This window comes from Mesoplodon mirus (genome assembly GCF_964341445.2).
Source record: "Mesoplodon mirus genome assembly, chromosome: 1".
In the NCBI taxonomy this organism is placed as follows: Eukaryota; Metazoa; Chordata; class Mammalia; order Artiodactyla; family Ziphiidae; genus Mesoplodon; species Mesoplodon mirus.
This window is the reverse complement of record NC_138976.1, coordinates 46,333,930-46,355,515: the sequence shown is the minus strand read 5'-3', so window position 1 is coordinate 46,355,515 and position 21,586 is coordinate 46,333,930. Positions and strand designations below refer to the sequence as shown.

At 40.7% G+C, this 21,586-nt stretch overlaps 1 protein-coding gene across 1 annotated transcript in view; it reads left to right on the top strand.

Annotated features, from left to right (window-relative positions):
- The first annotated feature begins 3,161 nt into the window (after positions 1-3,161).
- UBE2R2 (ubiquitin conjugating enzyme E2 R2) overlaps positions 3,162-21,586 on the top strand; it is a 92,653-nt gene continuing 74,228 nt past the window's right edge. Inside the window, exon 1 of the mRNA XM_082627988.1 lies at positions 3,162-3,909. Coding sequence (XP_082484114.1) covers positions 3,733-3,909 — 177 coding nt within the window. The 5' untranslated portion in view covers positions 3,162-3,732. The remainder of the gene's footprint in view (positions 3,910-21,586) is intronic.

Here is a 21,586-nt window from a genome sequence, read left to right as displayed (position 1 = left end):
GCTGTGAGCCCATGAGAACAATTACTTAGTGTCTGTTTTGTGTCAGACAGTGTGCTGGTTGCTGAGGATCCAGGGATGAATAAGACACAGTTGTAACCTACTAATAAACAATGTCTTACCCGCTGAGATAAAAAGCCATGAGACAAGTTCCATGGAATTTGAGTTCCTCTGCCGTGAGTATGGAGTCTTAGGTACGCAACTCATTAACACACTAGGCTGTGAGCTTCCTAGATAGGTATATGTTTATTAGTCACCCATCTTAGGGTCATGGCATTGTGAATATTTAGTATGAGTTTGTGAGTTGAGCTGAGTCCAGAGACAGGCTTCTGGTCTGGGTGCCAGGTGTATGTTTCAGTGACTTAGGCTAGGGATCTGCCATCTTCTGGGTCAGGGTGGGGCTATGATGAGTTTATGTGGGTGAAATGCTTTGAAGATGAACTTTCTGCCTATTTGTCTACGCACAGCCTTGCTATTAAAAGTGTCAACATCGGGCTTCCCTGGTGGCGCAGTGGTTGAGAGTCCGCCTGTCGATGCAGGACACACGGGTTCGTGCCCCGGTCCGGGAAGATCCCACATGCCGCGGAGCGGCTGGGCCCGTGAGCCATGGCCGCTGAGCCTGCGCGTCTGGAGCTTGTGCTCCGCAACGGGAGAGGCCACATTAGTGAGAGGCCCGCGTACCGAAAAAAAAAGTGTCAACATCATCTCCCACATTTCCAGGTCAGCAATCTCCCTAAATTGAATGGTGGAGGAGGGGAAGTCAGAACCAGTCAAACACCATCCTTTGGGGAGGAGGGGCTGAATTGACTAAAATACGCTCCAATTCCAGTGGAGTTTAGTCTCAAAACTGAGGGAATAGAGTTGGGAGGCTAAGGAATGATTCTTTAAAATACTGAGAAAAAATAACAACAACAAAATGAAGGGGCTCTTTCATTGTGGATTGTGCATAGTGACTTCCTTCTAAAGAGTACAGTATAGAAAGGAGATAAAAAGAGTAACTTTACAGTGGAGAAAAGTGGCTGACCTATTCTGTCAGCCAGGTGACTGAGGTCAATATCAACACTAAGTCATGCTGATATTATGTGCTCTTGATATGATGTGATGAAAATATCATTTTACTCCTGTGATCTCCCCTTCAAAACCCCAAAACTCCAGTTTAATCATGAGAAAAACATCACAAATTCTAACTGAGGGACATTCTACAGTATCCTTGACTAGTACTCTTCAAAACTTTTAAGGTCATCAAAAACAAGGAAAGTCTGAGAAACTGTCACAGTCAAGAGGAGCCTAATAAAACATGAAAACTAAATATGGCGTCTAGGATAGGATCCTGGAACAGAAAAGGGACTTTAGGTAAGAACTAAGGAAATGTGAGTAAAGACTTTAGTCAATAATAATATATCAGGGCTTCCGTGGTGGCACAGTGGTTAAGAATCCGCCTGCCAATGCAGAGGACATGGGTTCGAGCCCTGGTCTGGGAAGATCCCACATGCTGCAGACCAGCTAAGTTGTGTGCTACAACTACTGAGCCCGTGTGCCACAACTACTGAAACCCGTTCACCTAGAGCCCGTGCTCTGCAACAAGAGAAGCCACCGCAATGAGAAGCCCGTGCACTGCAATGAAGAGTAGCCCCCGCTCGCCGCAACTAAGGAGAAGCCCTTGTGCAGCAACGAAGACCCAATGCAGCCAAAAATAAATAAATTTATTTAAAAAATAATATATCAATATTGGTTCATTAATTGTAATAAATGTACTACACTAATGTAAGATGTTAATAATAGGAGAAATTGGGTACCAGGTATATGGGAACTATCTGTACTATTTTCTCCATTTTTCTATAAATCTAAAACTGTTTTAAAAAAAAAGTCTGTTTAAGAAATGGAGGGGGTGGTATCCAGAAAATAACTTTGCCTTAAATTTTTTTAAAATAAAATTTCCTATTTATGGATCATTTACCATATGCCAGTCATTGTGATAAACTCTGTACATGGATGATCTCATCTAAATATTTACAATTGTTTATATATTAGGCATAATTAACCCTCTTTTACAGAAGCTGATGAAAAAGGAAGAGGTAATATAATGTAAATGGTGGAGCAGGGGTTGGAACCAGGGATCTTTCTGATCCCCAAATTCTAAGTGTACGGAACTCTCACAGTATCCTGGCTTTTCTAGGAAACGTTCATGGAGTTATCATAGGACATGCCTTCCAAAGAGAAAGGGGTATTCTAAATCATGGGGATTGAAGACCTCTACATCTCAATTCTGCCAGGATTATCTTAAAAGTCCCCCAGTTCTAAGTTGGACTTTCAAGCCGGAAAAGATCTGTAGGGGGTCAAAGTTCAACCAAATACGCCATTTGACAAATGGGTAAACTGGGGGATAGCTAGAGCGTTTGCCCCAAATCACACAGAAAAGGGCCAAGAACCCAGGTTCAGTCTGTATTAGTATTTCTCTCCTTATTTCTCACAACTTCCTTTGTAGTTAAGAAGAGAAGTAGAAACTGACCTATCTGCCTTCCCCATTTCTCGGATGGGAAACTGCCCCCCAACCCCCTAAGTTGGTGACACAAGGCTCTCCAAGGACACAATGGCAAGAGGACTGGACCTGCAGAAGAGATGTCAGGAAGCTTGTTTCCACCGACAAAACCCACATTGTCAGCCCATCCTTGTCAAGCACCTACTGAGTGCGGGGACGACGGACTGTGTGTCAAGGCGCGGGGGGCGGGGGGTTAGGTCTGCAGAGGATCTGGGGCTCGTAGGACGGCTGCGGGAGGCCAGTGGATACTAGTGGGGAGGAGGGCGATGACAGCTCTAGGACAGAGGTCCCTTCCGGGGCGCGCCTTTGGAACCGCGGCGTGAAGCCGCACGGCCGTCATTTTGGGGCCAAGGGCATCCCCTGCGGCCACCCTCGACCCCCACTGCCGCTTGACCCTTTTAGGGCGGGGGATACTCGCCGGAGTCACAAAGCGCCGCCACTGCGCGGGGCGGTGTAGAGGAGGCAGGGAACTGGGAGGAGGAGGAGGAGGAGGAGGGAGAGGAGGGCGGGGGAGGGAGGGGCGCGCGCACGCGCTTCGCGTCGGGCCGCCCGCCGCCGAGAGCCGCCCTCCCTCCCGACGTGCGCCCCTCCTCCCACTCTCCCTCCCTCCTTCTTCTCGGCTCCGTCGCTCCCGCGGCGCGAGGCGCTCTTGCTCTTCTCCTCCTCCTCCGCCGTCGCCCCTCCCCCCGCGCAGCCGCCGCCGCCGCGAGACCCCCGCGTGCCGCGCTCCCCCCCCGCCCTTCGGCCCCGCGCGCCCTTCGGCCCCGGCGGCCCTCGAGGAAGCGAGAGGGCGAGCGAGCGCGGCGCTCCCGGGCCGGCTCGGCCCCGTCCGCTCACCATCGCCGGCCCTCCGCCGCCTTCCTCCGCTTCCACCTCCTCTCCCCCCCCCCCGCCAAGTTGAGGCCCCCTCCGGGGGGGGGAGGCCCGGGACCCGGAGCGAATTTCTCTAACTCTCTCCACCTTTCCCCGACCCGGCCCGAGTGTGAGGAGAAGGGCCCGGCCCGGCCCGCGTCGTGTGTGAGGAGGAACCGGGCCGGCCCACGGGCCGTCTGGGGCCTGGTCCGGGCCGCCGGGTGTGTGAAGACAGGGGCCCGGTGCGGGCCGGCCGAGGGCGAGCGGAGCGGAGGGGAGGGGCCTGGTCCGGCCCGGCCGGTGCGTGAGGACTGGGGCCCCGGCCCGGCGCCGCCGTCGCCGCGATGGCCCAGCAGCAGATGACCAGTTCGCAGAAGGCCCTGATGCTCGAGCTGAAATCCCTTCAGGAGGAGCCGGTGGAGGGCTTCCGGATCACCCTGGTGGATGAATCCGACCTCTACAACTGGGAGGTTGCCATCTTCGGACCCCCTAACACCCTCTACGAAGGCGGCTACTTCAAGGTACCCCCGACCCCATCTCAGACCAGGCTTCCCCAGGCGGAGGCTGCAGCTTTCGGTAGTTTTCCCGGCCGAGAGTGGGAGCGCGGGTGAGCGGAGGGGGCTTCTCACCTCGGCAGCTCCCTCCCCCCATCGGTGGAGGCAGGAAGGCCTCGCTCGCTCACCAAGTGCCTTTTCTTTGTCATGGGGGCGGGGGCGGGAGGCCAGACTGCACCGGGAAATAGGAAAGCCTCTTTGGCTAGGGTAGTGGCTACCGGAGGAGGAGGGCGGTCTTTGTTTTGTTTCCCCAGCCGAGGGTGTACGGAAAGAGAGGTGGTCTGGCTTTCCCCTCTCGTCTTCCCATCTCTGCGCCGGCTGGAACTACCCCAGAGGGCAGAGTGACCTGCACTTATGGGATTGGACCTTTTTTGGGGTGGGGTGGGGGAGGGGTACCGGCCTGTCATTCCGGAGGCTGCCTAGTGGCCTGACATTTGGGGGGTTTGATGGGCGTCTTGCATATTGGTGGTTCCAGCTTCGCATTCCAGCGGACGTTAATGGAGAATAGGAACTCTAGGGGTGCTAAACAAGGGTGCCTGCGTTTTCTTGCCATTAGCCACTGGAGGGAACTGTAATTTAGCCCCCTTTCTGTCCTCGTTTTGTATTTACTTCAGTGGTGTTTCAAAATGCCCTTTGTCCTCACCCTGCCACCAACTTTACTGCCCCCGCTCCCCTCACCCCCCGCCTCCCGTGTAGAAATATCCACAGAGGGCGGGACATGTTATGTAGAGAGAGTTTCCCACTTTAGGGACACAAAATTGAAACCTTTCGCTCAGATGGTTAACTCTAGCAAATGGGGGGGTGGTCTTACGGATGAAAAGTATCGTCTGAGGTGGGATGGTTTCACAGAGTAGGACCGCTCCTTAACGACCATAGACATTGTTTCTGTTGTTTTCCAGGATGTTAGAACAGTGGTTATTATCATTCCTGAATCCAGTAGTTTCTTTATTCCAAGACAGATAACTTGGGTTTTTGTTTTTGTTTTTGTTTTTATTTTACCATTTTTTAAGGGGCAAACCACAGGTTGAAGGTCGAATGCTTTAAATGGTGGGGGAACAGAGAGATGAAAAGAGTGTTTAGGAATTCATTTAATTTTTTGTTTCCAAAATTAAGTAAAATAGGGCTGTGAGTCAGTCTTGGTTTGTTTCGAAGGGAGGGGCTATCTTGGCAAAAGTTTTAAATGAGTATCTTAGTCATGTAGTTAACGTGTATTTTTAAGGAGTACCCAGTTACTTTAGTTTCTACTCCTCTAAAGGTAGAAGCCTCAGTTTCAGGCTTGAAATTGGGTCTATTTTGTAGAAAATGTCAGGAATTGATAGGGGAATGTTTAATATTCATGTCTGTGATAGTCACTAAATACCTAGTTCAAAACATGTATTCAGTGTTTAGAATATTGTGTGTACCAACTGTATGCTTCATGTTTTGTGGTCACCATATGCTGTACTCCTCAGATGCAGATACTTGCAATATCTACTGGCTAACTTTAGTGAAATGAAGTTTAATTTCCAAAAAGTATCATTGTTTGGGACAATCAGTAGTCAAGATAAATGGATACTAGCTAGAATGATCTTACTCCTATGCAGTTTGTTAAAAAAACAAAACAACAACAAACTGTACGTGGAAGGACATAATGGGTTAAAAATTGTAATATTTTTGCTTAAGTAATTGGGAAGGGAGTGTGGTGAACCCTCTCAGTTTGGAATAGGTAGTTTGGAAGGAGGATTCCCTGTAGCATACACTGCTTTAAACTAACTGCTTTTTAATTTCAGTCTTATTTAAAAAGAATGGTTTGATCTCCAATTTTGTTGTATGTGTTAGATATCTTAATCTTTTTTTTACCTTTAATTGTGACATGTAAAAAAATATATGAAAATTCTTAAACAGGTTTAGTGTTTTAGTCTTGTGTAAGCATTTTGGTCAGTTTTGTTTCTTCTGCTTTTGGCAAAGGACTTTGGCTTTTTATACCAAAGTTCTTCGTTGGAAAAAGGCAAATTTATGGTCATGAGCAGTTAACACTGGTGATAAGTTTAAAACCATTGTTTTTTATTTCGCTGCTTTTGTGAAACAAGGCTTTTAGTGTTTTCCACTACAGCTGCAGTTAAAAGTTGGCACAAACCTTTCTGTACTACTGTTCTCCTTTATCAAATGGTGGTCCTTGACCATTTAATATAATTTATCAATATTTTCAAGTTAAACTCTTCTCTATTTTGCATTATACTTTCTGAAGGCAGTGGGCTGCCAGTCATTCTTTAAATTTTTCATAACGTAACTCCTTTACCTTTTACATATTAATAGGCTTCTAACTGATCTTTTTCATCATGAAATAGTTGGCTCCAGTCTGTTTTAACTTTGGCATCTGTTGTAGAGATTTGTGAGACCTGTATTTCACAAATTTGTTTTTTCATCCTATTTTTCTTTTTTAAATATCTTGAATCTGTATGATTCTTAGCTTGGCTGGGTGGGGGGAATCTAGATATATCATGGGCAAAGGTAGTTTTCTTGTGTCTGATTTTCTGCATGTTATAAACTCTTCTCTGGCTTCACTATCTTTTTGTCCAATTTCTTGATCTCATTATTCACCCAGTGAATTTCTTTGCTGCCCTGAATTTTTCCTCTGGTGTCAACCATTATAGCACATAAAGTAGGAGATGATTTAGAACACCCAGAACACGTCTGAACTTAATTTTGCTAATGTGGAGCAAGTTGGAATTTTATTATGTTACTGGAAGAATAACTTGTCGATCAAGTGAGCAGTTAGTGATGACTTTTAACACGTTCACCTCCGTTCCTTTAAAAAGAACTGTCTTTTCAAGTAAGTCCTGGTAATGCTCATAACTTAGTGTGGCTGCTTTAGTATAGAACCTCCTTGGAACTCCTGCATTATTTATCTAAATGCACAATAGCAGTGATTCTAGATACCAGAAAGTGAGAGTGACTCTTTCATGATATGAGTAACGTTAAAGTTTAAGTGATGCAGAATGTTTAAAGTATTGCAGTTTTTGTAGTTTTGGTTTTATTCAGTAATGTAAGGGAATGAAATATAGGCGTGTTCCTTTTTTGGATAACTCCCAACTAATAAAATTTAGGAAGTATTTGTGATATACTCAAAGTTTTCCTTAATAGGATCTTCTTCATCAGACTTACCGCTTTGTTTTATATTAAAGAAACTCTTCAATAGTTTTTTAAAATAAAGGACATGCATTATTTTCATTTGTTCTAGAGTAAATGAATGTATTCTTTGCATGCCACCCCCCACCCCCCCAAAAAAAAACCCACCGAACTACCAAACTTAATCTCTGTGCCTGGCGGTGGTCTTCAGATTATATATAGCACATTCTATTTTATGACTTTAAAATTCTTAACATACAGTTGTGTTTTTTTTTTTTTTAAATAAATTTATTTATTTATGTTTGGCTGTGTTGGGTCTTCGTCTTCATCGCGGTGCGCGGACCTCTCACTGTCGCGGCCTCTCTTGTTGCGGAGCACAGGCTCCAGTCGCGCAGGCTCAGTAGTTGTGGCTCACAGGCCTAGTTGCTCCGTGGCATGTGGGATCCTCCCAGACCAGGACTCGAACCCGTGTCCCCTGCATTGGCAGGCAGATTCTCAACCACTGCGCCACCAGGGAAGCCCCTTAACATACAGTTTAAACAGTTTTTCTAAGCAACTGTTAGTCTTTTTGGTGTAGGGATCCTTTTGAGAACTTGATAAATTTTCTTTGAAAGACAATGAGGACACAGAAAGTAGTTTGTATGCATTTTCAGATGGTTAACTAACCTGTTAAGAATCCCTCTTTGGGGACTTACCTGGTGGTCCGGTGGTTAAGACTTCGCCTTCCAGTGCAGGGGACAAGGGTCTGGGAACTAAGACCCGACACAGCCAAATAAATAAATAAATATTTTTAAAAAACAAAAAAAAGAATCCCTGTTTTAAGGGATTGGATTGGCAACTTTAAAAACAAAATTAAACACCTTTGACATTATAAAAGTATTGCTATTTTTTTAGAAAACAATTTTATGATGAATCAGTCTGTTAAAATTTTCTTAGTTTTAAGTTTTTCCTCAGTTGCTTTAAGAACACCTCTTAGGGCTTTTAGCTGTTACGTTTTCTGGAAGCTGAACTTGTCTTGAGTGCTGGGTGAACTAAAGCAACACTGTAAATGGAAACGTGGTTAAAGTCCAATGGTTTGGGGCACTAAATGCAATTTTAGTCCCCTATCCCCAGCCCCCACCTCTGGCAAATATAACACCTCAGTATTTCAGAGTATGCTTTTACTGTATTAAGTTGATTCCAAGATGCATATTTTTCTAGTTTCACTTCTCAAATTTGGAGTGAGTCCATGAAGTCTTAGAATTGCCATCAGCTAGCTGACACTTGTGACCTAGTTGTAAGAGACCCTTCCATTGAAATCTTCTGATAAAATCTTTTTAAATGCCAGCATCAGTGTCTTAAATTTGATAAAATAAGGATTATTTCTTTTTGAACCAAGGATTTGTGTCCTCAGTACTTTTTGCTGCTTATTGATTCCCCTTTTTCAGAGGTTTGTGTTCGTAAACAATATTTACCGAACACACATCAAAGGCGAAGCACTGTAGGAAGTGTCACTACCTTTTAGACAGTAAGGAAAAGTATTAGGACATTGATAACCTTAGAGCTTTTATGAATGATCTTCATAAAAATCTTTGTGCAGACTTTGAAATACAGAAATGTGAGGTGTAGGTGTTACTGACAGAATTGTAATGGTAATTAAAATCAGAGTTTTAAGGCCAGTTAGCGCATTGGTCAACATAACCACAGTTTGTCATGATGAAATGTTCTGTTCCATCTTTGCAACTTAGTGGTCCTAGTCTAAGGTTCCAGAAGAATCTGTTGGAGACAGGTGAAATAAAGGAGATCACCTAAGAAATTGGCCTACTTCTGCTAATATAGTTATGGGAAAATAACAGGAAGAGTTACAAATTCAGGGTTTATGACTACAGAACTCCGTCTTGCTGAAAGGTCATATTTAAACGTTTTAATTCTTTTATGTTCCTGAAATTCTTTTGGTCTGTTTCGTGTACAGCTACATAGATATCCAAATAAGACTGAGCTGAGCTTCTTTGAAAGTGTTTTGTCAGCACAGAATTAATTCATTTCAGCTTTATTCAGTGAGAAATTGTTATTCAGAGTTTATGCTTATGTTTCTTTAAACAAATTGATTCTGAAGTGAATGGATGATAGATACTAAATTGAAGACATAATTTGAGTTTGGATTGCCAAGGTTTGATTTTACATAAATATTCTTCCATATGAGAATTGGAATATTGAGATTTGGGAATATGTATTTAAGATAGAAAATGAATATCCACTTTAAGCACCTTTACTTGATTTGTTTTAATAACAAATATAAAAATGTTTTTGTTACAACCCAATAAATTAAATTTCTGTTGTAAACCTATTGGTAAGGTAAGTAGAATGAGCACTTAAAACATGCTAAAACTCTGAAGGCCGTATCTAATTGCAGATATACGCTACTATCCTTATTACAGTAATATAGATATTAGTAGCTAACATTTATTGAGTGCTTACTGTGTGCCACATACTTTAAATAGAATATCTCATATAATCCTCCTGTGAGGTGTGGCTGCTATTATATATATATGGAAACAATCATAGAGTTTGTTTAACTTGCTCGGGGTCCTCAGCTAGAAAGTTGTAATACCAAGCTGGACTACCAGACTGCTTGACTCTAAAGCCTGTGTTGTTCTCTTTTTTTTTTGCGGTACGCGGGCCTCTCATTGTTGTGGCCTCTCCCGTTGCGGAGCACAGGCTCCGGACGCGCAGGCTCAGCGGCCATGGCTTACGGGCCCAGCCGCTCCGCGGCATGTGGGATCTTCCCGGACCGGGGCACAAACCCGTGTCCCCTGCAATGGCAGGCGGACTCTCAACCACTGCGCCACCAGGGAAGCCCCTGTGTTATTCTCTTGGTGAGATCTTTTATCTCTCAGGATGTTGTTTGAAGGTATAAAAGTGGAGCTTTAAGAAAATAAAATTTATGGATGAAGAAAATAAAATTTATGGATGAGACTTCCCTGGCGGTCCAGTGGTTAAGACTCTGTGCTTCCACTGCAGGGGGCACAGATTCGATCTCTAGTCGGGTAACTAAGATTCCATATGCTGCACGGTGCGGTCCAAAAAAAAAAAAGGAAAAGGAACTTTATGGATCATTTGAAAAGGAACTATTTTTATTTTAAATTTTATAAGTTTAAAGGTCACAAGGTAATTGTCCCTTCAAATTATGGGGAGAGATTGTTATGACTTCAGCTTATAACTGTTAAATTCACTGGAAAAATTGGATTTGTTGTTGTTCTTGGACTACTTGGATTAGAGAGTAACAAATCATATTGCAGAAGGATTTTTTTTATTGGCAAATTGATTCCTTTAATAGCAACTTTCTCAATACTTTAAGGGAGAGTGGGATGGTGCTAGAGTTGAGAAATATGTCTAAAAAAAACTAATCTTGGGGTTAGAAATGATGATAAAACACCTTTGAAGTGATGGTGAGAGATCATAGCGGGAGTTAAATTTCTTAATACAATATTGGTTTATGCTTTTTTTAAAAATCTTTATTGGAGTATATAATTGCTTCACGATACCATGTTAGTTCCTGTTGCACAACAAAGCGAATCAGCCATATGCATACACATGTCACCATATCCCCTCCCTCTTGAGCCTCCCTCCCATCCTCCCTGTCCCACCCCTCTAGGTTATTGCAAAGCACCAAGCCGATCTCCCTGTGCTATGCTGCTGCTTCCCACCAGCCAACTATTTTACACTCCGTAGTATATATGCTCCTCTCACTTTGTCCCAGCTTTGCCCTCCCACCCCATGTCCTCAAGTCCATTCTCTATGTCTACCTCTTTATTCCTGCCCTGCAACTAGGTTCATCAGTACCATTTTTTTCCTTTTTAGATTCCATATATATGTGTTAGCATACGGTATTTGTTTTTCTCTTTCTGACTTACTTCACTCTGTATGACAGATTCTAGGTCCATCCACCTCACTACAGATAACTCAATTTCGTTTCTTTTTATGGCTGAGTAATATTCCATTGTATATATGTGCCACATCTTTATCCATTCATCTGTCGATGGACATTTATGCTTTTAAAATGATAGTGTCTTAATACTCTTCCAAGTATATTTAAGCACCGTAGGAAACTTGAGCAGTGTAAGGTTAAAACTTACTTTGTTGTTCTTTCAGTTGAGTCTGTTAACTGGTACTCCTTTTTTTTTTTTTTTTTTTAAAGGGAACGCTATTTATTTATTTATTTATTTATTTATTTTGGCTGTGTTGGGTCTTCGTTTCTGTGCGAGGGCTTTCTCTAGTTGTGGCGAGCAGGGGCCACTCTTCTTCGCGGTGCACAGGCCTCTCACTGTCGCGGCCTCTCTTGCTGCGGAGCACAAGCTCCAGATGCGCAGGCTCAGTAGTTGTGGGTCACGGGCCTAGTTGCTCCGTGGCATGTGGGATCTTCCCAGACCAGGGCTCGAAGCCGTGTCCCCTGCACTGGCAGGCAGATTCTCAACCACTGCGCCACCAGGGAAGCTCTTGTATTCCTTATCTCTGTTGACAGCATCTTTATTTATTTTTGGAACTATTGATACATGTAATAATTTGAATGAGCATTACACTGAGTGAAAAAAGTCAATCTCAAAAGGTTACATATTATATGGTCCCATTTATATAACATTCCTTTTTTTTTCTTTTTTAATAAATTTATTTTATTTATTTATTTTTGGCTGCGTTGGGTTCTCGCCACTGTGTGCGGGCCTTCTCCAGTTGCAGCGAGCAGGGGCTACTCCTCGCTGTGGTGCGCGGGCCTCTCATTGCGGTGGCCTCTCCCGTTGACGAGTGCGGGCCCCAGGCGCGTGGGCTTCAGTAGTTGTGGCACACGGTCTTCAGTAGTTGTTGCTTGTAGGCTCTAGGACGCAGGTTCAGCAGCTGTGGTGCACAGGCTCAGTTGCTCCGCGGCATGTGGGATCCTCCTGGACCAGGGCTCGAATCTGTGTCCTCCGCACCGGCAGGCAGATTCCCAACCACTGTACCACCAGGGAAGCCCTATATAACATTCTTGAAATGTCAGAAGTATAAACAAAAACAAGTCAGTGGTTGCTAGGGGGTTAGAGATGTTGGGGTGGGGGGAAGGAGGTGGATGTGATTATGAAGGAGGAGCATGGGGGAGATCTTTGTGGATGGAGTAGTTCTATAACTTAATTGTGTTGGTAGTTACACAGATCTACACAGACAATAAAATGACACAGAACTACACTCATATATTGTACCAGTGTCAAATTCCTAGTTCCGATATGGAGCTATAATTATGTAAGATGCAACCATTGGGGGAAGTTTAGTGAAAGGTACAGATCTCTCTTTACTATCTTTGCGAATATATGTTGTGAATCTATATTCTAAAATAAGATGTTAAAAAATTTAATCATCAGAGGAAGCCATATATTCATACGTTATTACAGCATCTTAAGATCATTGCCACAGTTTCAATCTGTTGTGTATTTGGATTTTCAAATTTAACAGTTATCTGCTTTTCTGTATTTGCTGCATGGGCAGCTGATGCTTAATTTGAGGGATAAATCCCTTGAAATAATTTGGATTATGTGGCTCATTTAGTGGCATACAAAGGATACAAAGATAAGTTAGATTAAGATATAAGGAATCTAATATTGAAAGGGTTTTAAGGGGAGAGCACTTACTGAGTTTTGAATTGATGAGTTGCCACTTTTCTTATATAACCACTTTTTTCTGAAGTTATTTTTTTTATTGGTAAATTGTAGAATAAGTTATCTTTTGAGGGAGGTCACATCCTTTGAGAACGATAGTCGTGTCCCCTAATTTTCCATGCAGTTTCAAGAAATTACTGATACCTGACTTTCTTCCTTAGATCTTAGGTGATTCAGTCCCTCGTCTAGAACATAGTGGTAAGGCTAGTGGCTCAATATGTGGATTGCTTAGTTCCTCTAGTTGTGCTTTCCCTTTCTGGAAGAAATTGGATTTTATTTGGGTTTTTCCATCAGTGACATTTTTCTATAGTTGCCAGGTTGCCTCAATTTAATCTAATGTTCTTGGTGACTGAAGGTTTAGCTAAAAATTAAGATTGAGTTCTTGGTTATATAGTAATATAGCAAATTAGGATCTTTGTAAAGGGCTCCTCTTATAATTTAAGTATTATAAAGCATTTAGGAGAGGTTAAGAATTTTGGAGCAGTGATAATGAGAGGCATTAGCAAAACCTGCTAGATATAGCAACCTTGACTTCTGTAGTCCCATGAAGATCAAGATTGCTTAATCTCATTTTGGAAAATCTAATGAATAAAACAAAACAATTAAACCCAGTTTTGTTTTAGCCTTACTTTTTAGAATATCAGAAGACATTAGATCTTTTAAAAGCAGACTAGAAGCGCATTTCAGAAGTGCAGAATTTCTTATAAAGTGGAGGATTTTGAAATACATGTTACAAATATTTTAATGGTTCTTGATACATTAAAGGAATCAGAATAATTAGAAAAGTATATTTTTATAGCTGTACTTGTGCTTTGATAATACTCTGCATGCATGCAGTTTGTTAAAGAATAATTTTGGTGACTTTTAGCCAAATATATATATATATATTTTTTTTTTCTCCCCTCTCCAATATATATAAAGTCTACTAAATATAAGATTAACTACATCTTGATCATTCTGTTTACATGTACACCTTGAATGAAATAATTAATTCTTAACAAGGTAGAGAGTAGGGAGGGAACTTTTAAAATAGGTTAAATTTCTGTGGCTTGTGAACTGTAACAAACAAGCTCCCCTGGGTTATTGTTCCAGCTACCAGATATGTCCTGAAGACTTATATGTCTGCATCTCTAATTAGACCTCCCTTGAGTTTTTGCCTGCCTAGTAGACATTTACACCAGTGTGTCCTACTTACACTAAACACTAAACTGAACTCTACCTTTCCCATAAGCCTCTTCTATATTAATTCTCCTGGATATTGGACATTGTCTACCTAGTCACACAGCCTAGAAGCTGGAAATCAGTTCAGATGATTTCTGCTTCCTTTTTCCACATATCCAGTTATTTTTAGTATCTCATGTCTCTGGTATTTAGCCCCTAATCTTTATTCCTACTCTCACCATGTAAATTCCCACTCAGTTGTCACTCACTTGGACTTTGACAGCAGTGTTTTGTGCCCCTTCAGTCTATAATGCCACCAGAGTAACCTATCTAAAGCTCTAATCTGACCTGTCCCCACCAAAAAACCCCACAAAAACAAAAACAAACAACTTATCAGTCCATCTTCCACAAAATTAAATAAAAATTCCTTTGTGTGACATATAGGGCCTTCATGATCTTGTTGCTTACTTTTCGAACTGTATTTTCTGTTCTTGCCCCATAGGTGGTCTTTGACAGTGCCATTGCCTAAGCTGTTACCTGTCTGGAATGCCTTTTTCATTTTTCAGTGTTTCTCGCATCCTCTTTAGTCCGTGAACTCCAGCTTGTATCTTAAGATCCAGTTCACTGTGAATGACCTCTTGGATTCTCTCCTGTTAATCCCCACTCTCCCTAATTAGATTGTTTTAAAATAAACCCCAGATATCATATCCTTTCATCCCTAAATATTGGAGTCCCTAATAGATAAGGAATCTTTTGAAAAACATAATTGTATTATCCTTACACTTATTAAATAAACAATTCCTTAATATTATCTCATATCCAGTCAGCGTTCAGATTTTCCCAATTGTCTCATAGATATACTTTTAAGTTAGTTTGAATCAAAATCCACAGTAAGGTCCACAATTGTATTTGGTGATGTGCCTCTTAAGACTGTAATAGATAGATTTCCTTGCTTCCTTTTAAAAAAAATAGCTTTATTGAGATGTAATTTACATACAATTCGCCCATTTAAATGTACAATTCAGTGACTTTTAGTATATTCACAGAGTTGTACAACCATCACCACAATTTTAGAATATTTTCATCACTCCAAAAAGAAACCCCATACCCTTTAGCAGTCACTCCCCATTTCTCCCCATGCTCTAGGCAACTTGTCTGCTTTCTGGGACTATAGGTTTGCCTATTCTGTAAACATATAGATTTGTATTTCATATAAATGTAATCATATAATATATGGCCTTTCACTTAGCATATTGTTTTCAAGATTCATATATGTTGTGGCATGTATCAATACTTCATTCCTTTTCATTGTTAAATAATGTTCCATTGTATGGACATTTTATTTATCCATTCATCAGTTGATGAACATTTGGGTTGTTTTCCACTGTTTGGCAGTTATAAATAATGCTGATACAAACATTTGTGTACAAGTGTTTTCATTTCTCTTGAGTATTTACCTAGGAATAGAATTACTGGGTCATATGATAACACTATGTGTAGCTATTTGAGGAACTGCCAGACTGTTTTCCAATTTTACATTCCCACTGGTAGTATGATGGTTCTAATTTCTCTACATCTTCAGCAACACTTGTTCTCTCTCTCTTTAAAAAAGAAAAATTGTTTGTTGGCAACTGAATATATTTAATTGCTGAACTGCTGTCTTCAGTTTTAAGACATTAAAACTAGACTGATGATAATTATATTTTATTCCAAACTAAAGATATTATTATAGTACCAAAAGTAAAGTTACTATGTTTCTAACCCTGGAGGTCACCAGACATTTGTTATAAAGTAATTATGGTAAGTTTTGGCCCGAAATCTGGTTAGCTACCTATTTTTTCCACATTATTTCTTCTCTGCGTTAACTCAAACATCTTTGTGCAGGACTTAGTCTTATCTCAGCTTCAACATGGAGCCACTTAAATTTAGTTTAGTAGATTTGGTGGGGAAAAATACTAAGTTCATGATGGATTAATCTTATCATGTAGGTGTTATATAGGAATATATTTTTTCCTAACAAAGATGTAACGAGGAACATTTATTAAGGGTATTCATTTATTATTTTTCTTAAAATTAGACTAGGAAAACAATTCAAGCAATATGAAAGTCTTTCTCTCCCCCGAAAAACACTTAACTGTTTGAATGTAATCCTCCAGAAATATTCTATATATCTACAAACATATCTATGCATTTTAAAACTATGAATGTAGTTATAAGTATTTTTCTGTATCTTGCTTTTTAAAAAAAATTATTTATTTACTTATTTTTGGCTGCATTGGGTCTTTGTTGCTGTGCATGGGCTTTTCTCTAGTTGCTTCAAGCGGAGGCTACTCTTAGTTGTGGTGCGCGGGCTTCTCATTGCAGTGGCTTCTCGTTGCAGAGCACTGGCTCTAGGCGCACAGGCTTCAGTAGTTGTGGCACACAGGCTCAGTAATTATGGCTCGCGGGCTGTAGAGCACAGGCTCAGTAGTTGTGGCACATGGGCTTAGTTGCTCCGCGGCATGTGGAGTCTTCCCGGATCAGGGCTGGAACCTATGTCCCCTGCATTAGCAGGCGGATTCTTAACCACTGCACCACCAGGGAAGTCCATGCATCTTGCTTCTTAAAAAAGTTTTATTTTGGAGATCTTTCCATTATTAATATTTATGGGTTATCTCATAATTTGTAACTGTTGCACAATATTCTAGTTGTTAAGGAAGTACTTTATTTATTCCCCTATTGATGAAAAATTGTTTTCAGCTCTTTACTCTGATAAGCAAGGCTGAACAGGAAATTTTTACATACCTCTGTACTTTTGTGAGTGGATTTGCTGGATTAAAGGGTATGTGTATTTAATTTTACTAGATAGTCAAATTACCCTTCAAAAATGTTAATATATATTCTGTGATGAAGCATATGGGTATTGTCAAAGTATAAAATTTGCAGTCCTGATAAATCAGCCTTTATGATGGTTGTTTCTTTTCTTTTCTTTTTTATTTATTTGTTTATTTTTTGGCTGTGTTGGGTCTTCGTTGCTGTGCGAGGGCTTTCTTTAGTTGCGGCAAGCAGGGGCTACTCTTCGTTGCAGTGCGTGTGCTTCTCATTGCGGTGACTTCTCTTGTTGTGGAGGACAGGCTCTAGGCATGCAGGCTTCAGTAGTTGTGGCGCATGGGCTCAGTAGTTGTGGCACACGGGCTCTAGAGCGCAGGCTCGGCAGTTGTGGCTCACGGGCTTAGTTGCTCTGCAGCATGTGGGATCTTCCTGAACCAGGGCTCGAACCCGTGTCCCCTGCATTGGCGGGCGGATTCTTAACCACTGTGCCACCAAGGAAGCCCCAGTTGTTTCTTTTAATTTTGAATGAAACTTAGCTTACTTTCATGTCATTGGCCATTTGTAATATTTATGCAAGTTAACTATCCTTTGTTCTTTGCCCATCTTTCTTTAGGTTTTTTTTTTTTTAATAGAATAAAGGCTGCTTGCATAAAGGAAGTTAGTCATTGGTCAGATGTATTGCATGTTGCAAATATCTTTTCTTTGTGTGTCATTTATTAATGATGTAATTTAAAATATTGTGCTTAGAATTATGTCCAATGTTAAACATGAAGACAAGTGTAGAGAAAATTGTGTTGTAACTGTTGTGACAGCCGAGAAGAAGAATTTGTAGGGTTTAGAGTAAGTTCTCTTAACATTGTCATGTGGGTTACTCATATCTTAATGAACAAGCTTGATACTAATAATGTACAAGCTGATATGGAGGTACCTGTATTTTTCTGTGTAAGTGGCAGTAACACTTTTTTTTTTTTTTTAACTCAAAATATGGGCTTCCCTCGTGGCGCAGTGGTTAAGAATCCACCTGCCAATGCAGGAGACACGTGTTCAAGCCCTGGTCCAGGAAGATCCACAGGCCGTGGAGCAACTAAGCCCGTGCGCCACAACTGCTGAGCCTGCGCTCTATAGCCCGCGAGCCACAACTGCAGAGCTCATGCGAGCCTAGAGCCTGTGCTCTGGCAACAAGAGAAACCACTGCAATGAGAAGCCCGCGCACCGCTAGGAAGAGTAGCCCCCACTCGCTGCAACCAGAGAAAGCCCGCTCACAGCAACAAAGACCCAACGCAGCCAAAAATAAATAAAAAATAAATAAATTTTAAAAAAAACCCTCAAAATATTTATACCCAGTTATAAGTGAACACATGTTTATGGTAGAAAGTTTTTAAAGTTCTTGAAACTATGAAGAAAAAAGTCACTTGTGGGCTTCCCTGGTGGTGCAGTGGTTAAGAACCTGCCTGCCAATGCAGGGGACGTGGGTTTGAGCCCTGGTCCGGGAAGATCCCACATGCCATGGAGCAACTAAACCCGTGCGCCACAACTACTGAGCCTGCATTTTAGAGCCCATTTGCCACAACTACTGAAGCCCGCGTTCCTAGAGCCCGTGCTCCGCAACAGGAGAAGCCACTGCAATGAGAAGCTTGCACTTCGCAACGAAGAGTACACAGAACTGGAGAAGCCCACATGGGGCAACGAAGACCCAACAGAGCCAAAAATAAATAAATGAAATAAATTAATTTTAAAAAATCTTTTAAAAAGTCACTTGTAATGATGCTATCCAGAAATAATACTTTGAAGTATATTTCTTCTGAAATACACTGTATTTCATCTAAAAAGTTGCATACTGTGTATCCATTTTAAAAAAAACTTAACGTATTTTGAACATTTTCCCAACTAGTCATTATTTAACCTGTCCCCTTTTGTTGGATCTGGAGATTTATTTTGCTTTCTAAAGAATACTATGTTGAACACATTTTTATATCTATATTTGTGTTTTTCACATAAGTTTCTGGTACTGGATATATTGGGTCAAAAGTTATGAGTGCCTACATATTATCATATTTAGAGAACATATTTTGAACTAGTTTTGACAAGATAAAACGCAACAGTAAAAATGCCAGTTTTCTTGAGGTCAAGGAAACCACTAAAGAGAGATGACTGTTATGGCTTGAGTTTCAAATAATTATGTATCGAAAAGTTAAAAGAACTAGAATAATCAAAACAATTTTGAAAAAGAACGAAGCTGCAAGACGCACAATATCCAATTTTAAGATGTACTGTAAAGCTACACTAATCAAAACAGTGTGGTGTATTGGCCAAAGGCACGGAATAGGGGGCCCAGAAGTAGACTTATTCAGATATAGTCAACTGATTTTTTGACAAAGGTGCAAACATACTTCAGTGGAGAAAGGACAGTCTTTTCAAATATATGATGTTGGAAAACTGGGCATCCACATGTAAAGTGAGCCTCAACCTATGTAACATATATCTTATACACAAATTAACTCAAATGGATCATAAACCTAAATGTAAAACATAAAGCAGTAAAACCTTTAGAAGAAAGCATTGGAAAAAGTCTTCTTGACCTAGGGTTTGGCAAAGAGCTCTTAGATACAGTACCAAAAGCATGATCTGTGAAAGAAAAAATTGGTGAAGTAAACTTCATCAGAATTTAAAACTTTTTCCTGTGAAGGACACAGTTAAAGAGAATGAAAAGACACGCCATGAATTGGGAGAATATATTTGCAAACCACATATCTTAGAAAGGACTTATATCCAGAATTTATGAAGAGCTTTCAAAACTCAGCATAGGGGGAAAAAACCCTAAAAAATCAACAGCCCAATTTCAAAAATGGGTGAAAGATTTGAACAGATATTTCAGTAAAGATGTTTGGATGGCTTATAAGCACATGTAAAGATGCTCATCTTTAGTCATTAGGGAAATGCAAATTAAAACCACAATGAGGTGCCATTTACGTATCTTTTAGAATGGCTAAAATAAAATAATAAAATATTGCACTGACAGTACTGAGTATTGGTGAGGATGAGGATGAGCTGAAACTAATACTTCTGGTGAGAATGCAGACTCTGGAAAAGTCTGTCAGTTTATTACAAAGTATACAATTACCATCTGTCTCAACATTTCTAGGAATTTGTCTTAGGGCAATATAAACTTACTGTTTATACAAAAATGTGTATGTGAATGTTTGTAGCAGCACTATTCATAATTGCCCCAAACTGGAAACAACCCAAATGTCCTTCAGTGGGTGAATGGATAAGTAAACTGGTATATCTATATTATGGAATGCTATTCAGCAATAAAAAGGAATCAAGTATTGACATACTAGTAATATGGATAGGTATCAAAGGCATTATGGCAGTCACATAAGATTACATTCTGAATGGGTCTAACACGATATTCTCGAAAAGACAAAACCATAGCCACAGAGAACAACAGATCAGTGGTTGCCAGGGTTTGGGGGTGGAGGAAGGATTTGACTACAAAGGGGTAGCGTGAGGGAATTCTTTGTGGATATTGGAATTGTTTTGTATTCTATTTATGGTGGTGCTTACAAGAATCTATGTACATGCTAAAACTTATAAAAGTGTATGCCGAGGAAGTGAATACTGCTAGATGTAAATTTAAAAAGTAAAAAACTTACAGATTTAATTACCTTACAGTTTTATTTGTCGATTATACCTCAGTAAGGCTGAAAAAATAAGACCCAGTAAAAATTTTAAAGAATAAAAGAAAATGTCCTTGTTTTAAAAAAAAGATGCAGAAATGACTTTGTTATAAATAACAGAGTACCACAGACTGAGTGGCTTATAAACAACAGAAATTTATTTCTCACAGTTCTGAAGGCTTGAAGTCTGAGATCAGGTTGCCATCGTGGTCAGGTTCTGGTGAGGGCTGTCTTCCAGGTTGTAGACTTATTGTATCCTTACATGGTAAGAAAGAGGGCAAGAGAGCTCTCTGGGTTCCCTTGTTTTAAGGGTGCTGATTCCATTAACGAGCGTTCTACCCTCAAGACCTAATTGCTGCCCAACGGTCCTTCTTCCTAATATCATCACATTTGGGGTTAGGATTTCAGCATGAGTTTTGGGGGACATAAATTTGGTCCACTGCAAACAACATCCAGCTTTGGCATAAAATATTACAATTTAGTTGTATCTTTAGGATAAATTCCTAGGAATAGATTTTATGGTTCAAATATGTTTACATCTAAAGACATTTGTTACAAATTTTATATGATTTTCACAAAAATTAGATTGAAGCAAGTTCCTGAAGGATATTTAGATTTTCATTTTCTTTCCTGAGTGATATCCAATGCCTGAGTAGTATTGGTATTGAATACTAACAACTTTTAAGTTTAATAACCAGTTACATAGAAGCTAGAGGAGGAGAAAAAGTAAAAGAAGGCAGATGTCAATCCATTTCAACATAAGTAAGGATTCCCAAAATTTAGTGCTTTCCATTAGAATTAAAGTATTTTGGAAAGTAGTGAATTTTTTGTCCCTGGGGATAGTCAAATGCATGTTGGATGACACCTAGGGACAGTGTTCTAAGAGGATATTAATCATCTGCATGAGTGATTAAACTGCTTTAGAATCATGTTGGAAACTTTTAGAAATAAAAGATTCCTGGCTCTATTCTCACACACTATTTTATAGATTCAGTCTTTTTTTTGTTTGTTTGGCTGTGCCTTGTGGCATGTGGGATCTTAGTTCCCCGACCAGGAATCAAACCCGTGCCCCCTGCAGTAGAAGCACTGGGTCTTAACCACTGGACCTCCAGGGAAGTCCCTAGAATCAGAATCTTTTGAGACTGGTGGGCATCTCCGGGTGATTCTGGTGTAAAGCAAGGTTCCTATTGCTGAGATTCAGTATGATTCTATGTTTTGCTC